Source organism: Ramularia collo-cygni, assembly GCF_900074925.1.
Source record: "Ramularia collo-cygni strain URUG2 genome assembly, contig: RCC_scaffold05, whole genome shotgun sequence".
Lineage (NCBI taxonomy): Eukaryota > Fungi > Ascomycota > Dothideomycetes > Mycosphaerellales > Mycosphaerellaceae > Ramularia > Ramularia collo-cygni.
In genome coordinates, this window is record NW_019716259.1 from 117,890 (window position 1) to 133,534 (window position 15,645).

Here is a 15,645-nt window from a genome sequence, read left to right on the forward strand (position 1 = left end):
GGCGCTGGCTGAAGTCGTCCGCATCCTGTAGCTGATCCGACGTTCTGCAGTCACAACGACTGAACTAATCTCTTGACGATGCTTGTTCTTCTCGTAGATGAATCTTATCCTCGCTAGCAATGGGCATCGTAAGCAGAGAGGCAATATTRGGACGGGAGTGAGACCAACGCTTGGGAGGTGAGGTCAAGCATCTCAAAGCTTGTTCTATCGCTCTTGCCAAAGCTACAGTACTCAAAGCTTAGACTATCGCAAGACACTACGTCGATGCGACTAGCCTCACGATGCTCATCATCCACACGCGTAAAATCTGTATGCTGTCCGCCRAGAGCATGCCTCAATCAGTCTTGATTCATCAGAGGTATCAACGGCTGGGCCATACGCCCGCCATGCGCCTTAACGCCTTGCCGTGTCGTGCCATGCAATGCGCGTGCTGCGCCCACTAATATACACCGCTCCAGCTCGCGTTCATCTAATCCTGTCGTCCCTTCAATAGACGCTTGGTAACCTTGTCCTTTTCGATGATGTACACATGAGCTCCCCACCCGGAAAGGGCGTCACGATCGACGGCGTTGAGAAGCGCTTGGGAAATGGTTTCGAAGAGATCCTCGGGGCCAAGATCAGGCTCCCAGAGACCCTCACAGGTACCGAAGAGTTGGTCGGAGGCGGTACCAGAGACGATGAAGTCCTTGGCGAAGTCGATGCAGCCGATGCTGTCGAAGCTAGAGAGGAAGAGCGTCAGTGTCTCGTGGTCTCGGTGTGGTGTAAGAAAGATGTGTCATGCACTCACCCGCAGATGAAAGGCTTCCCTGTCGTGCCATTGATACCCGCGACAACGGGACTCACAAACCATGGTCCAAAGCGACGCTCGTACAAGCTCGAACTGACGAGGTTGGCAAATGTCTGAGGGCTGATGTCGCGCTCCTCGCGCAGACGGTACATGTTGACCTTGTATCTGAACAGCTCCGAGACAGTGCTGACATCCGTTGCCAGACCCGTGAGGCCGAGGTAGGTGCTTGTGCCGTAGGGAAAGATCTTGGGGAAGTTGTTGCTGACTGTGAGTGCTTGCAGACCGAGTCGCAGGTCACATGCGATGGCCACGCAGTCCTTGCCCACCATTGCCACGCAGGCGCCGCCGTCTGAATGATGTGGTTAGAATGWTATTCATCTTCTTAATGTGGCCCCCATGTGAAGCCCACGTACTGATGGCGAAAGGCGAGGACATGATTCCGGTGTTTCGTAGATCTTTTCGAAGATTTRGTGATGCGTTGACGTTCTCAGCGGGTATTCAATTGACGCGGCGGTGATTCAATTGTTGTTTGGAGGATGATTGTTGGAGGCAGAGTAGTGGGCGATGATGATCATGCGTTGTCTGGAAGTGGTCGTTGGATAGCTGCACTGCAGGCAGGTACGTTGACGCGGAGCTCGCTCTAGCGCCGTTTCTCGGAAATCCGCCGCCTCCATCTTCAATGTCACGCTTCTGATGATCATCATTCCCATTCCCCTTCGGACTTGACATATCACGACGACGGCTATGGAGCGACACGTCCAGCTGGCTCAGAAGCTCCATCCACGCCTTTTGCGTTTCTTTACCAAGTTTCCACCGCCGCAGATCTCCGCAGCTTCGCGAATGGCCACAGCGCAGAGCAGCCCAGCGGAAACAGCGACAGCAAGTGTGACCACCACCTCGACGACATCCTCCTCCGATCCCAACATTGGCGCTGCTTCAACAACAGTCTCTCTTTCACCTTCCGAATCGGACACCGCACATTCAGCCACGGAACTGAAGTCGTCACGAAATCCTTTCCTCCCACACAAAAACCCACGTACAGGCATCTGGCACGGACCCGCCATATCCCTCAGACGGCAAGCGGAGCTATTCAAGCTGGCATCAGAATACAAGGTCCTACCGCTGATGCCTGTCTCGCTAAAGCACCCAGAGATCAGAGAGCAGAAGCGAATTGAGAACGGTCTACGAGTGCAGGGTACARGTGTGGGCAAGAAGGTCAAGGGAAAGCTTTGGGAAAGGCAACTGAGAGGTAAATTGGAAGAGAGGAGGAAGGCGATGGAAAACATGCCCGAGATGATCCGCGAATGGAAGGAGCGGGGACATGGACGTGGATGGAAGAAGTGGCCGAAATAATAGGGAGTCATGTGCRGCGAGGCTGGGCATCGGAGTGATGGCATTGTTGGTCTGTGATCACACAGCGGGCATATGGAATGGTTTTCCACACGAATTGTGTTTGTAAGGGATGGGTATTACGTGTGGCTCGCCGCACTGCTACTTCCACAACTGGCGCTGTACACAACAGCTCAATTCTCGCTTCCGACAAGCAACTGTACAAATTCGCGAATGCTCTCCGCTCACATGCTGATCTCGGTGCGATTCCCACGCAGCAGACGAGCCTTTTGTCGTCCTGGGCGCATAAGAACGTTCGAACGGGAACACCTTACTCACCTCGGGCAGTGCCTGGTTGGTCACAAATCCGCTAATGCGCAGCTTTTCATGATAGCCAGGCCATTGATAGGTTCATTGATGCTGGTAAGGATAAATCCACATTTCACCTCGACGGATACATCCGGAGTGCGAAGACTACCTACTTACGTTCATGCCACCTCGAGACGAACACACACCAGCAGGAAGACTGATTCGACAGAGCACAATACACGCTACTGGGTGTGCAATTCCGCTGCGAGATCTTCGCCTTCGAACRTGGTCGTACCATGCTACATGACTCACGGAGCCAAGATCTTTGCAACAGCACGATACATATGGAAGCCTACGACGAATGACAACAGATTTAATTACCATCGGCGACATTCGGCTTCTTCAGAATTCAAGACAAGCGCTTGGCTCTACCAGTTCCAAGCCACCCATTGGACTCTACCAGTCCCAAGATGACGGAGATGATATCTGGTCGTGTTATAAACCAAAGATCAGGCAAGGGGACCGCCATTCGCTGCTTCGAGGTAAACACTAATGGGTGTTGGATGCCGTGCGCTATATATGCAGGAATCAGAGGACACCCAAGATTCCCTACACTCTACCCGCCACGCCATACTTTATTAGATCCTGGAGATGTGACTACCGGACCCAATGTCTTTGGAAGCTGTGGTCAACTAAGACTTTCGCCATGCAGCGTCCCGCGTCCGCTTCAACGTGTGACATCCTCTAGGCTGAGACACAATCTACCAAGATCCGTCCGAATGGTAATGACGGGACGTACTCGTTCCGTCAGGACCGCTTCTGCTTGGAGGCTTGTGAGAGTTGGCATTGCAACGCTTGACATATTGTATTGTTGGCCTTGTTGTCTCGAATCCGCATGGACCAGTCCCGTATCGCTTTTCTACATTGCTAGCCAGAGCTCAATCCCACCACCGCTACTCATACCACCATCCGGGACCGCCCCATACGCTTCGTGGAGCTGCGATCTAGTCGTCTTCCCAAGTCGAGGCTGCTTCTCTCAGTTGCACAACGGACCTTCACGTACACCCACAATGATGTCTGGTGCTCCCATAAGATTTCGCTTGATTGGACGATCCTTGGCCAACGCTAGGATCTGTTCAAGAGATAGGAGAGAGGTCCGCTAGATTGATTTGGTACTTGAGTACGGGCCGAGAGTATTTGATGTAGTTCTGCCGCTAGATGTGCGTCGAGTGAATAATGCCATCGCTTTCTAGTCTGGGCTGAATCCAGACTGGACAGGGCAATACTAGCACCGTGTTCGTCAGACATGTAGTCTCTCCTGACTGTGCCTGATGATCAATGTTCTTCAGATAGAATAGACTGTCTACACTCAACTGCATCAGCTTAGGGAGTATTATATACCAATTGACGCGCATGATGCACACGATTGCCGAGGGTTTTAAGAGAAACGGATAGTCTCTTAAAACGCGCCCATACTCTACAGGCATGTTGATAGCTCGATGAACACGCACTGCTATCATCTTACTGATTAGATATTGACGCTCGCTGGGTAGCTGCAAGTGACAAAGCGGCGACCAAAGCCAGTACTCGCAGGTCTGGTATCTGCGAGGCTGGGTGACGGCAAGAGGATGTAGGACATGAGAGTCTTGTGTAAATGAAGTATGTGGTGTCGGTGTCATACTTCAATAATAGGTATCAGCAACCCGTCTGATACTGACTCAACCTGTCATGTGTATGTTCGGAGTCTTGACCACGGCTTTTGTTCCATCCATTCATTCACTGACCATAGATCATCTTGACGGTCATGTGAGGCAGATGATATGCGGCTTCCCGGATCCCCGTAGACAAGGGTCTTTAATCGTATCGACACGGACCGTTTATGAGAACGGGCACCAGTCTCTTGGCTCCCCGATAACTCGCAAGACGTCATCGTTCACATCATCATCCAGGACATAGAAATACTCACGAGAGCCTTGAGTAGTCTACGAAAAAGATATGGTGTGTGACTTGAAGAGTTGTAATCCTCGAACTTGATTGAGTGACCGCGATTCATGGATACCACCACTAACCGAAGTCCGGACCGTTTCAGAACTAAGGCACTCCAGCCAGTAGAGGAATGTGCCGTTCCGGGATTGAGGGCCGTCTTCGTCCTTGTGCTGGCCGTTGAAAATGTCGTGAGCTCTTACCAGGTGGAGGATGGTCCCGGTAAGGTATACGAGATGAGGTGCCCAAGAGACAAGAGCCGTGAGGGAAGCAAGTCGCCGTGTAGGAATGGGCTCCGGGGAGGATCGGCAGTTGTTCCTTCCACGCGGTGCGGACCGTCTCCATCACTCATTTCCAACTCTTTCGACAAGGACGACCCCAATCACACTCGACATATGCCACAACCTCTTCGACCCACCATGCCAGCTACGCGATCTGTAGCACTGGATCATTCGCGCGCTGTTGCTGCCATGCTCGCTGCAGCACCTCAAGCTCACCGACACCATGGCGATTTACACACCAAAGAAGGGCAGGATTGACTGCCACAGGCGAGCCATGGTGGAGTGTGCCTCGTCCAACCAAAGGTAGATGCAGTGTCACCACCATCCTACGGTCGGTTCAGCGGTGAGGCCGCGTGAACTTGCTTCGAGGCATCGGAGCAAGGAAAAAGCAAAGCCAGGCCCAGGCAGGCCAATGAATTCATGGGAAGCCCCTCCCGAAGAGGATTCCCTCGCTTCACGCCTTACGCGGGCTGTCATCCAATCGTCCGGTAATCTGGTTCTCTGGCTCAGGCTGTCCCAGCATGGAAGGTAGCACGCCTCTACAATATGCTGGTTCCCGTTTACGTTCATGTTGGTGACCGCTGTCATGGCCGCGTGGGAGAATTGCAGGGCGAAGCGCGACTATTATCTGCAAGAGGAAGAGTAAAAGGGTTCTCGACTATCGAGGTCGAGCTCAGAGAACATGGCTTGCGCGTCTCTATTCACAAATGATCAATGCATGGCTGAAAGCAAAAGCTAGCATGATGCATTGTTGCGAAAGAAATGGAATCCAGGGCCGCTGCAGGCACCCCAGTCGACCCAAATGGCGGGAATAATGCCGGACGATTGTGATCGTTTCGGTACTACGGGAAAGCTGCACGAGTCCCCCGAATAACTCCCCTCATCGATGGTTGCCCAGTTCCACTCCCATTCAATTTTCCTAGTGGAGACGACGATAGCTCGCCTTGGCCCTCTCAGGTCCACAACCCTCCATGTCTGACAGGTACATGTAAGTCGCGACATCAGTCTCACTCACCGCGCTGTTTTGCATCACTCGCCCAGCTGTCCACCCTTCCAGAGCCAGCATTGTTTCYCGTGCAGCGTTCTCCTCAGCACACCTCTCTTTTCYCAAACCAATCACCACATCATGTCAGCATCATCGAGATCCGAGAGCCCGGTCAGCGACATCTCTGAAGACTGTGAGCAACAGCCAACCGTCGATGATGATAGAACGAGTAGCGTGCTGACATATTCGTGGCTAGTCGCCTGCCATACACCAGTCGTGTACCGCGCACACACCTTCGACGAGCTCCGAGCTTATGGTGCCGATGAGGTTCTCGAGGTCGCGCATCTTGCTCGGCGATCTGGCTGGGTGGTTTGTCTTCCGATCTTCCCGGTTGAGTGTCACACTTCGCACAGAGACGATCACTTCTGGTCGCGTCTAAGTGCACTGCCCATGTGCCAAGCCGAGATCAGTGCTTTGCGCGGTAGTGAAAGCGAAAGAATGGTCCAGTTTGCCCTTTGGGGCAAGCCACGGCTCGAGAGCGAATGGCGAAAGGGGGAACTTGATCAAAGCTCACAAGACGAGCCACCGGTTGGAAAGCTCTTGTCTCTCATAGGCATGCCTTTCGATGAGCAGGCTATCAACCCCTCGCTTCGGCCGCTGCATCCAAAGGTCTTGTGGCTGGTGTTCCATCCCGTGGGCCCGAGCGCGATGGAGATGATCTCGCTTCCACACACGCAGGACGTATTCGACTACGGTGCGTTCGGCAATGTCCCGAGAGAGTATTGTGCACTATGCGCCCGGCAGATTCCCATGGAGATCYTTCATACCCCATGTGCTTTTCATCCGAGTTCGTGCAGCGCCCGTGTTCCGAACCGGCGAATGCCCGACTGACTTGCTTTGTTAGGAGAGAAGCAGAACGACTGTTGGACGTGTTGCGCTGGACATCTCGGATGTATGCTGGAGAGAACGCATCTCCGACGCGAGGAGGTGCAGTGGAGAGAGCCGCAAGAAGGTCACTACCGCGTTTAACATGTTCAGCCGCGCCGCGCGCTTCTCGCGCCTAGCTGTCCTACCACACATTCTGCCATCACGCCACGTACATTGTACGTTCAGTTTGTCGCTACGGCTGGTGCGTCACGCTTCTCAAAGCTCAGGTCTCATGTTCGAAGGAAGGGTCAACAGGGCCGGCTCACTAAAAAGGTAACCTAACCTTAACCCGACGTATTAGGTAGGTAGCTCCCCAGCTGACCTCTCTTTCCATACGCTGCTGAGGCAGGTACACCGGCATGCGAGGTTCTTAGCCTAAATCTAAAGCCAACTTCACACGTCTTTCAAACTCTGAGCGCAACTCGATGAATGTCCAGCGCAAAGATAATCAAGGCCTGTAGGATCACCTGAGACACCTCATACTGGAGAAGGAAGCGAAATTGCTCCCAGGTCCTGCGGCCCTTGACCTGTGACTGCCTCTTCGCGCAGAAATGGGGGCCGGAGGATTATCGAAGCATCAGTGATACGGCTGAGAATTCCCACGCGAATGGCCGCGTACCCACGGAGGTATAATGTGCAGCATGACACATTTTGCCGGATCGACACAATGGCACAGACTATGCATCAAAGGTGGATCCTCCTGCCAGATCTTTCGCAAAGCTTAATATATATGCAAGGCCTCGGTAAGACGTGAGAGACTCGAGGGATACACGAGTGGCGACACTGGTCATCTATGGGCGATGGGGAGGCGTCCGTCGTGTCAAGCGGTGAAGGAACACGACTCAGTGCGCACGTCTTCGCGCATTGGCTGCCTGAAACGCGACCTTGAATCCCACTGAAGGGTCAACTATCCACGATCGTTACACGGAAGAATAAAAATTTCACACCCGCCTCCCTGTCCGACACACAGTGGGTACCTACTGTCAATCGCCATTGTGGAGCAGATGAACCAAGTCGAACAGGACAGCAGTTGGTTGGTTCCCAAACGAGCCAAGAGCTGCGATCGTCGAACGCGGAGAAAGCCATTGCGCCTGCATCTACAGAAGCACAGCACTCACTTGGCACTGGCATCTGCGTTTTTCCATCTGTTGATAACAGTAACAGTGCCACATGCACGGCACGAAACCTGGAAAGCGTCGAACTTGGAGGTCGCATTGGTCGAAACCATATTCCTCGATTTCGGGTACCACCGTTAAGTTGTAGAGAGACACATACCTTGCAACAATCTCGCGTGCCGCGGCATGGGTAATTTCAGAAACATTGTTGCCAAGCTGGCGGGTGTACAGCGTACTTTTATTCCCGATGAGCAAGAGCCAGATTTCGCTGTCGTTCTGCGAGGCTCGATTTGCTGCCAGCGCTCGAGGGCCGGGAAACTCGAGAGGACTCGGTGAGTTTGGAAAGTCTCTGATATAAGGAAGAAGATGTCATACAGCAATGTGCGAGCTTCCACATATGTTGTACCAGACGTGGATGCCCCTAGATAAGCCGAAGATGTGGCAATTCTTTTGAGCGATCGTACATGAGCTGGTCTAGCTGACATTTGATCCAGCATCYCTCATTCATCAATCAGTAGCAAACCGCRTCGACAATAGCGGCCTGCGGGGCCTCCAGATAGGATCAGGATTGCCCGACGAACTTTCCGATCGCCAGCTGCAAGGCGAGACGTTCGCAACCTCGCGCCTGCGCACCTCGACGTCCGATTCTTCCGTATGTTGTGGAACTTGAGCTCTCGTTACTCGCCGAGGCGGGGAGCGGGCCTCGGACGGCACTGCGGCGTTGGTTCAAGTCTCATCCTTGAGCGGCACAGCGGGGGTCTCGCCTGTCCATCCAACTGGCATTCTGATAGATTCAACAATGAACATTGCTCAGATCCAATCGAATGTGCCAAGGCTTCAGGCACGACAGGTAAATGGCGTCTGATGCCGACACTAGCGAGGTGAATTCCGATCTAATGCAAGCGTCCGGACCAGGGTTATGCCGGTACAGCACCTGAGAAAGGGATTGCGACTGGCGGCCCGATGCTGCCGAAGACATCATCAGATTTTGTCCATGGTCTCTCGACGTTGTGTATGGCCGTCAAAATGCGCTGTCCAACATCACAGCCGAAAATGAAGAGCACGTGTAGGATGGGTTATAAGAGGTCGAGAGGTCGCCGATGCAAAACACATTTGTGCTTTGCCAGCGACTAACTCCCTCTGAATTTCTCAACGGCCGAACGCGTCCCGCACGAAGTCACCGAAGCAATGGTAGAGATTGACATCTTCGCGGCTCAGTCCGATTGCAGCGGTATGCATCCGGCACTCTTGCATTTGGACACCCGGGCACATCACCGTACTGACAGAAACGATTCAGATCATCATGGAGACTCCCCCAGACTTCTCGATAACCAGAAGCCGTTGCTAGTAAGTATTCTGAGATCGATCTAATCGTCTGGAGTGGCATGCTTTGCCGAAGATAGATTACGCGACTGACCACAGTATGCTTCAGCTCTGGTCAATGTCAGTTGAAGAGATCAACAGGGCCCTTGGACATGGATTGGACCTTGGCCTTGATATGTTGTTCCGCGCCGGAAGTGCTGCCGCTCTCAGACTCTCGGCCACATCAGCTGTCGATCCCCAGGCTCCCAGGTACACCCGTGACCTCCTCCGTTTACCCAGACTCGCTGAAGCATCGCCGACACTGCGTTGGGTAGTCATGGGGCGTGCTAAGGTCTGGAGGGAATCGGAACGGATGGACAGTAGGCCAAAGCCAGACTCAGGCCTATGGAGTTCGTCCTCTAGCGGTCCGGGTGACACGCCATCTGTCGATTATTCATATCTGCTTGTCTTGCAACCGGAGGCCAACAACCCTCTGCAGCTATACAGGATGCCAGAGCAGCGATCCGAAGACAGCAAGCTGTCACTCATGTCACCACATCACCGTTTTCAATATCATTCGATCCTTTGGGAGCATCTATACTTTGTAGAGGCATTGATACTCCCCGGAGTTCTGGACGAACTGTACGTCGAATGTGCACGTTGCGGGAAGGCAGTGCCTACAGATCGCATGAGCGATACATGTCACTTCCATCCAGGTCAGTCAAAATTATTTTTGGAGTTCGCAGCTACTAACTACCTGGAAGACGAGGCGGAGGAGTGTGGAGCACCTACTGCCAACCGTGCGATCCCCACACCGCCTAACTCCTTTGAGTCGGTTTATTCAATGGCAAACGATGGTCGACTTGCGATGCAGTACTACAAATTTAAGTGCTGTATTYGAGCAGGGGACAGTCGCGGGTGTACGGCAGTGGAAGCGCACGTTCCCCGRGCGGCATCTACACATGATTTTTGATGCATGATATGGCGATGTTGGGTAGCAATGCGTTTGGAAAGGAGTGCTGTGGGCCAGGTATGCTTGCGAAATCTCCACTCAAGAAAATGATGCATCAACTATATGTGTATCGTTAAACTCAAATGTCTGGGTTTCATCGTCATATTCGATGCCAGTAGAAACCACTAGAACAGCGAGAAAAGTCAGTTTCGCCGATTGAGTAAGCCCATACGTTGTAGTCTGTCCTTATTATTGAAGGCGGTCTGGAAGGCTTTGCTTCGGACAATGCTAAAATAGCGACTGGTCTGAACATCAACAAGTGCACCTACTAGTCTCTTAGTCCGTCATCTAGGGTGAAATACACCGCCATTGGGGCGGAGCACGGTGTCCTAGCGAGAATCTCTCACGAAAACCCAAGCTCTTGGGATGTGCGTGGGGGTCGTTCTCAAAGACATATCACTGATTCACTGCATCGCCCCAGACTTCACAGAACCGCAAAAGTAGGCATCGGCCATCCTGGCAGGGGTTTACCGAGCAAATTCCGAATCGATCCAGTTGCGGCCATGGGTTGTGGAGTGAGCAGAGTTGGCGCACTTCCCTATGCGTAGACGCCTCGGACAGACCGGCAGAAGCATACAGCAGAGGAGCACGCCGAAACACATTCCTTGTCCAAATCATGGTCTGGCTAAGCGAAGTGTGGGCAGTGCCCTTTGAGCAGAATGAAGTGCCCAAAAGAGAAGACCGCAGCTTCCCGGTGCACCGAAGCATGATTTGGGTGATAACAGGCCACAGGTCAGCGCCGTAGTCGAACCCATTGAACTCCACCTTGACGCACGGGACACATCGAGTCAGCATTTCTGACGTCGAAGGTACGTCTGTTTCAACAACCTTTCAGATCCAGGGGAAACCGACCACATAGCCACCTGCACCAGGACACAATGACCGTGCGGTGCAACGTCCCTGTCTGTAATCGGTTGTAGACCTGAAGTGTGGTTGAGTGTGGTGTGATTAGGACGGTCAAGGGTGTGAGACGACACCGCCACGCCAATCTGTAAGCCATTGGCGACAGTCTTCCGCCTATGGCAGACCTGCAGACGGGGACGTTTCCGCCACTCGCCAGTGGCTTGGAAAGTACCTGGCATCCCGAGGTCTCACCCGCTACAGCCTATTCCTTGACGTTGCCTACAGTTGGGCTAGCGAGGTGCCAGATCATCCTCATATTCATCCGTTTAGGCCCGATGGTCCGGGCGGAAGACGTGCATATTTCAGATGTTACATCCTTTGCTCCCCGCTTGCCCCGTCAAATGCACGACAGGGCTACTCGATGAATACCGAGTTCTGCGGGTTGTAGAGCGCGCATCAAGTTCGTTACTTAGTCTCGCGTCTGCATCCCATTGATCCCAGCACCGAGCTCCATTCAAAGCTCCACATTGTTTCAATGTGAAAATGACAGGACGGAGGATCAGTCTGGCGCTTACGGCGGTTCTCCTTCGCCAGAAAGATCCACCATTTCTTGGCAGTGTGGTCATCAACATTGGTGGATGGCGTGAGGCAGGAACCAGGGCGGTCAATACTCAGGAGAGATGTGTTCGTAGCATCGGGAGTGGGTATCGCGGGCAGTAATCCAAGCCTAGCCGGTCGCTGCAGCATGGGCACAGAAGAGGCCACGATCGATGACCGCAGCATCCCGGACGTACCTCTGAGCTCCCCGGATGCGGTGCGCCCAAGGAAAGTGAACTGGCCTTTTGCCGACGTGCAGCATTTTGGATATCAGCCTGTATTCGGAGCAAGAAGGAGGAATTTCGAGTGCCGTGGCCCGTGAGATTCGCAGCCGTAATGCCCGTAGCTCAGATCGTGAAGTCCCATTTCGTTGCTGTCTTCAAGATTCAATGCAGTGGTCAAACGTCGGCTAGCGCTTAGGTTTAACACGGCGCCGATCCATGAAGTTGCATATTCCAGGAGTGAAAGGTATGCTTCAAGCAGTTCTGTCGGTCACATTACGCAACATATGACTAGGACGAACTAGAAGATAGTGAGCRTTCGTAGTCGCTGGCTGCGGATCAGCATAGAGACGGTCGCGTCTGATAGCATCTCACCTGTCTCCTGTCCTTCGGCACGCGAATTGCCTCATATCGCATTGGCCACCGACCGCATCACGACAGTTGCCGAATGAAGAGAGAGGAAAGAGCAGCACATAGCCAGGAGGTCCAGAAAGGTGAAGCATTGCTGCTTCCCAGATCACATCAATCTCCTTGCTAGCTGCCGGCGCGCTGCATACATGGTGGGATGCTTCATCCCGTGCGAGATCATACTCAAAGCTCATGGGCCTCTCTTCCAAGTGCACATAGTCCTTCTGCCTTTGCACGTCGCCCACTCTACGACCTGAAATCTGTCACATCCGGTGGCCAGCGCGAGCATTGGCATGTGCAGTCTGATCTCTGCGCAGATGTCTTGTATACACGGCTCACTGATTGGTTCGTTAGCTTTTGAGGGCAACTGTTCCCGATAGCAGTTCAAGATGCGCGAAAAGGAGTTTAGATTTTAGCTACGAGCCCTAGGAGTCGCCGTTGATGCTGTGAACAGCACCTCGCTAACGAGGGCATCGACATTGGAAATGTGAGACGGTTTGCTGGACTTGCGGCTCCAATCGGTCAAGCTTTTCGTTTAGGATACCTAGCTGGTGGATGCGCCAGGTATTGTTCCATCATTGCGCACTGTCCCAGTTCATAGACCAAAAAGCTTCTTCACCTCTGCCGTGGTCTCATCCGGGTTACGAACGCTGTGGCCGATGGTGCGTGGGTCAGAATAAATCTCGTAGTCGTTGCCGCCCTTTTCTGTCTTGTCGCCAAAAAAGTGGATCGTGGTGTAGTCAGTGCCACCCGGGAGATCCTTCTCCTTTGCAAGATGCTGCAAGCAGTAAGTCTTGTCCCAGCCTTGAGGGAAGACGTSGAAGGAGATCTGGCCACCAATGGAGTAGCTTTTCGAAGATTAGTATCTCGAAAAGCAGTATGTACGCAGGGATTCACAAACGTAAGTCCAAGATCTGGAAACTCCTTCTGAATTGCCTTCACAAAGTCGCTGCGAATGTTGTGCTTCAAATCGTACTCCTGGTATTCATTCCTCTCCTGCGTGCTGGCATTACGACCGATTGGCGAGACGTTTATCATGCCATTGCGGAACTCAATAAATGTTCCTCGCTTGATCGGTATGTCCAAATCCGCAATGTAGTGCAGGATGAAGCGCACGAGCTTCTTGTAGTTGTCCTCGCCAATCCACTTGATGAAGCTCGTGCTCGCCAGCGGCTGGCCCATGCGAAAGGCCGTCAGGCCGTTTTCCGAAAAGCAAAAGTCGAAGAGGGAAGTGACGGGGATCGAAGCGGTGCCGAGTTGCTCCTGCTGCTTGACCAAATCGGAACCGCCCACGAAGCCAATGGCGACCTTGTGGCGGAGAGCGGAAAGAAGCTGAAGCATTTCAGGCGAGACACCCTACGTATTGCTTAGCTCAGTGTTGACAACCGGGTACCAACCTAGGCCCATTGAAGCCATTGGGGTGGAAGGCTCACGAGGCGAGCCGGTGTGAGGGTGCCGTCGACGTCGAAGAGAACGACGGTGTTCTTGATGGGCCGGTCGGCCAGAGCCGGGACTACACTGCCTGCTGCTGCCATGTTGTCGTGGTTTGCGGATGGAAGTGGGAGTTGTTCAATACCTTGGGCGGGGGGTCGGGGGTTGTTGTGGCCAGTTCAACAGGTGAACGTGGGATTTGAACCTTAAAAATTTACAGCTTTCAATCGCATGTGACAATCTCCTCATAACCTGCTACCTACAAGCGGAGGTATTTTGCCTGACGCGTAATTCTTACCACTGAGACCAGTTCCATTTGTTCCTTCCACGGGAGTCATTTCAGCTACGACCACCGTGATAACGCCACCAGTGTGCGACTCCCCCTGCAATGCGAGTAATTCTGATCGTACGCCTTTTCTACCAACAATGCTCCGCAACGCTACAATTTCACACTGATCGTTCCCCCGTCATCCAGCCATAACGAACACATTTGAACACATCTCATAAAGTAGCGTCTATTATTTGCTGCCTTGAGGGTCCAGAGTCTCACCCTGGAGGATGGTGGCCCAGCCGATCAACCGCCAGTGCTTCTCGATACGACGACTGAGAGCGACCTTTTCGCCGTTCGCGGTACATGCTGGCGAGGTGAGCTGCAGCTTTGCAACATCTGCCTTGACGGCCAGAACCTTTGCACCAGTAGCGGTAGAACCAATGTTGACCATGAGAACCTCCTGCTTGGTAAGCTTGCCGACCTTTGCCTGCTTGCCATCGGCGGTCTTCACACCCAGAAGTCTCCGCAGCAAGAAGTAGTTGACCTCAATCTCGGTGTAGATTTTAGGAAGCTTGCCCTTCAAGCCCAGCACGAAACCGACAAGACGGTCGGCGCGGCAGAGCGTGGGATCAATCCGGGTACCAACACCGATGAGACCGCCAGGAACGGCAAATTTGAGGCTGTTGTTCTCTGCGAAGAGGGAGATGACTCGGGAGAAGATGGGCTTGCACTGAATCTTACCCTGCTCATCTTTGGAGACGATTCCAGGGCGAATTTCGATTTCATCGCCGAGTTTAAGGATTCCAGTAAGAATGGATCCTCCTGCTACACCGCCTTGAAGCTCATCAATCTCGGAACCGGGCTTGTTGACATCGAAAGAACGAATGACAATGAGATGAGGGTCATCTTGGAAGTTCCGCATGGGCACGGGGATCTTGGTGACCAGCATTTCGTTGATGGCATCGATGTTGAACTTTAGCTGGGCGGAGATGGGGATGATGGGCGAGTCGTCGGCGACTGTTCCGCGGATGAACTTCTTGATCGACTCGTAGTGCTGGGCTGCAGCTTCTTCGCGCATGAGGTCGACCTTGTTCTGGAGAATGATGATGTGCTGGAGCTTCATGATTTCGATGGCAGCAAGATGCTCTGAAGTTTGTGGCTGTGGGCAAGTTTCGTTGCCTGCAATCAGGAGAAGCGCGGCGTCCATGACAGCGGCTCCTGAAAGCATAGTGCTCATCAGAATATCGTGCCCAGGGCAGTCAACGAAGCTACAATACTGTCAGCTGATGTATTCCAACGATGCCGTATAGAATGTCTTACGAGACGTGACGGAGCAGGCGATATGTGCCCTCACAGCCCGCGCGTTCACATGGTGGATCAACCTCCTTCTCGCTCTTGTAACTTCGGTAGCATGTAGGACGTGGGCACTCCTCACTATCACACTTGTAAATCTTTGCATTTGCATATCCCAGCTTGATTGTGATGTTTCGCTCCAGTTCATTCTTGAATCGCACAGTCTGCACGCCGGAGATGGCCTTGACAACAGTACTCTTTCCGTGAGCGACGTGGCCGATGGTACCGATGTTGATGGTCGCTTGCCGGGCGATGATCTCGGGGGAGAGGGGTGTGAGGGTGGACACATCTAGCGTTGACGGCTCGGGCTGTTCGGGGAGTGTCGGGCGAGATGCTGCTGCTGCCGCTGCTGCGTTGGTTTTCTTCAGAGCAGATCTAGGCGCAGCAGCGGGGCCCTTCTGTCGCTCAATATCGCCGGGCTCGGTCGCGTTCATTGTAGGTGACTGAGGCGGCGTGTCGTCGTCTGACGGATAGTCGCCATTGGTGGCCAT

The 15,645-nt window shown here is 53.2% G+C and overlaps 7 protein-coding genes; 4 read left to right on the top strand and 3 right to left on the bottom strand.

Annotated features, from left to right (window-relative positions):
- Window positions 1-469: 469 nt before the first annotated feature.
- Window positions 470-1,222, bottom strand: RCC_03772 (probable 20S proteasome subunit beta3; the record flags this gene model as incomplete). XM_023769056.1 has 3 exons in its annotated part: window positions 470-719; window positions 788-1,136; window positions 1,201-1,222. 3 exons carry the CDS (start codon window positions 1,220-1,222, stop codon window positions 470-472), a joined length of 621 nt encoding a protein of 206 aa, XP_023624824.1.
- Window positions 1,223-1,531: 309 nt separating this feature from the next.
- Window positions 1,532-2,140, top strand: RCC_03773 (related to ribosomal protein YmL25, mitochondrial; the record flags this gene model as incomplete). Its single annotated transcript, XM_023769057.1, has 1 exon — window positions 1,532-2,140. One exon carries the CDS (start codon window positions 1,532-1,534, stop codon window positions 2,138-2,140), a length of 609 nt encoding a protein of 202 aa, XP_023624825.1.
- Window positions 2,141-4,476: 2,336 nt separating this feature from the next.
- On the top strand, window positions 4,477-4,947 carry RCC_03774 (uncharacterized protein; the record flags this gene model as incomplete). The annotated part of the gene is made up of 1 exon (XM_023769058.1): window positions 4,477-4,947. One exon carries the CDS (start codon window positions 4,477-4,479, stop codon window positions 4,945-4,947), a length of 471 nt encoding a protein of 156 aa, XP_023624826.1.
- A 3,568-nt stretch (window positions 4,948-8,515) lies between these two features.
- RCC_03775 (uncharacterized protein) lies at window positions 8,516-8,850 on the top strand (the record flags this gene model as incomplete). XM_023769059.1 has 2 exons in its annotated part: window positions 8,516-8,566; window positions 8,632-8,850. 2 exons carry the CDS (start codon window positions 8,516-8,518, stop codon window positions 8,848-8,850), a joined length of 270 nt encoding a protein of 89 aa, XP_023624827.1.
- Window positions 8,851-8,904: 54 nt separating this feature from the next.
- On the top strand, window positions 8,905-9,991 carry RCC_03776 (uncharacterized protein; the record flags this gene model as incomplete). XM_023769060.1 has 4 exons in its annotated part: window positions 8,905-8,947; window positions 9,014-9,063; window positions 9,149-9,734; window positions 9,783-9,991. The coding sequence occupies 4 exons, from the start codon at window positions 8,905-8,907 to the stop codon at window positions 9,989-9,991; spliced, it is 888 nt and encodes a 295-aa protein (XP_023624828.1).
- A 2,703-nt stretch (window positions 9,992-12,694) lies between these two features.
- Window positions 12,695-13,634, bottom strand: RCC_03777 (probable phosphomannomutase; the record flags this gene model as incomplete). XM_023769061.1 has 3 exons in its annotated part: window positions 12,695-12,947; window positions 13,001-13,455; window positions 13,533-13,634. The coding sequence occupies 3 exons, from the start codon at window positions 13,632-13,634 to the stop codon at window positions 12,695-12,697; spliced, it is 810 nt and encodes a 269-aa protein (XP_023624829.1).
- Window positions 13,635-14,048: 414 nt separating this feature from the next.
- On the bottom strand, window positions 14,049-15,645 carry RCC_03778 (probable eukaryotic translation initiation factor 2 gamma subunit; the record flags this gene model as incomplete). XM_023769062.1 has 2 exons in its annotated part: window positions 14,049-15,069; window positions 15,122-15,645. 2 exons carry the CDS (start codon window positions 15,643-15,645, stop codon window positions 14,049-14,051), a joined length of 1,545 nt encoding a protein of 514 aa, XP_023624830.1.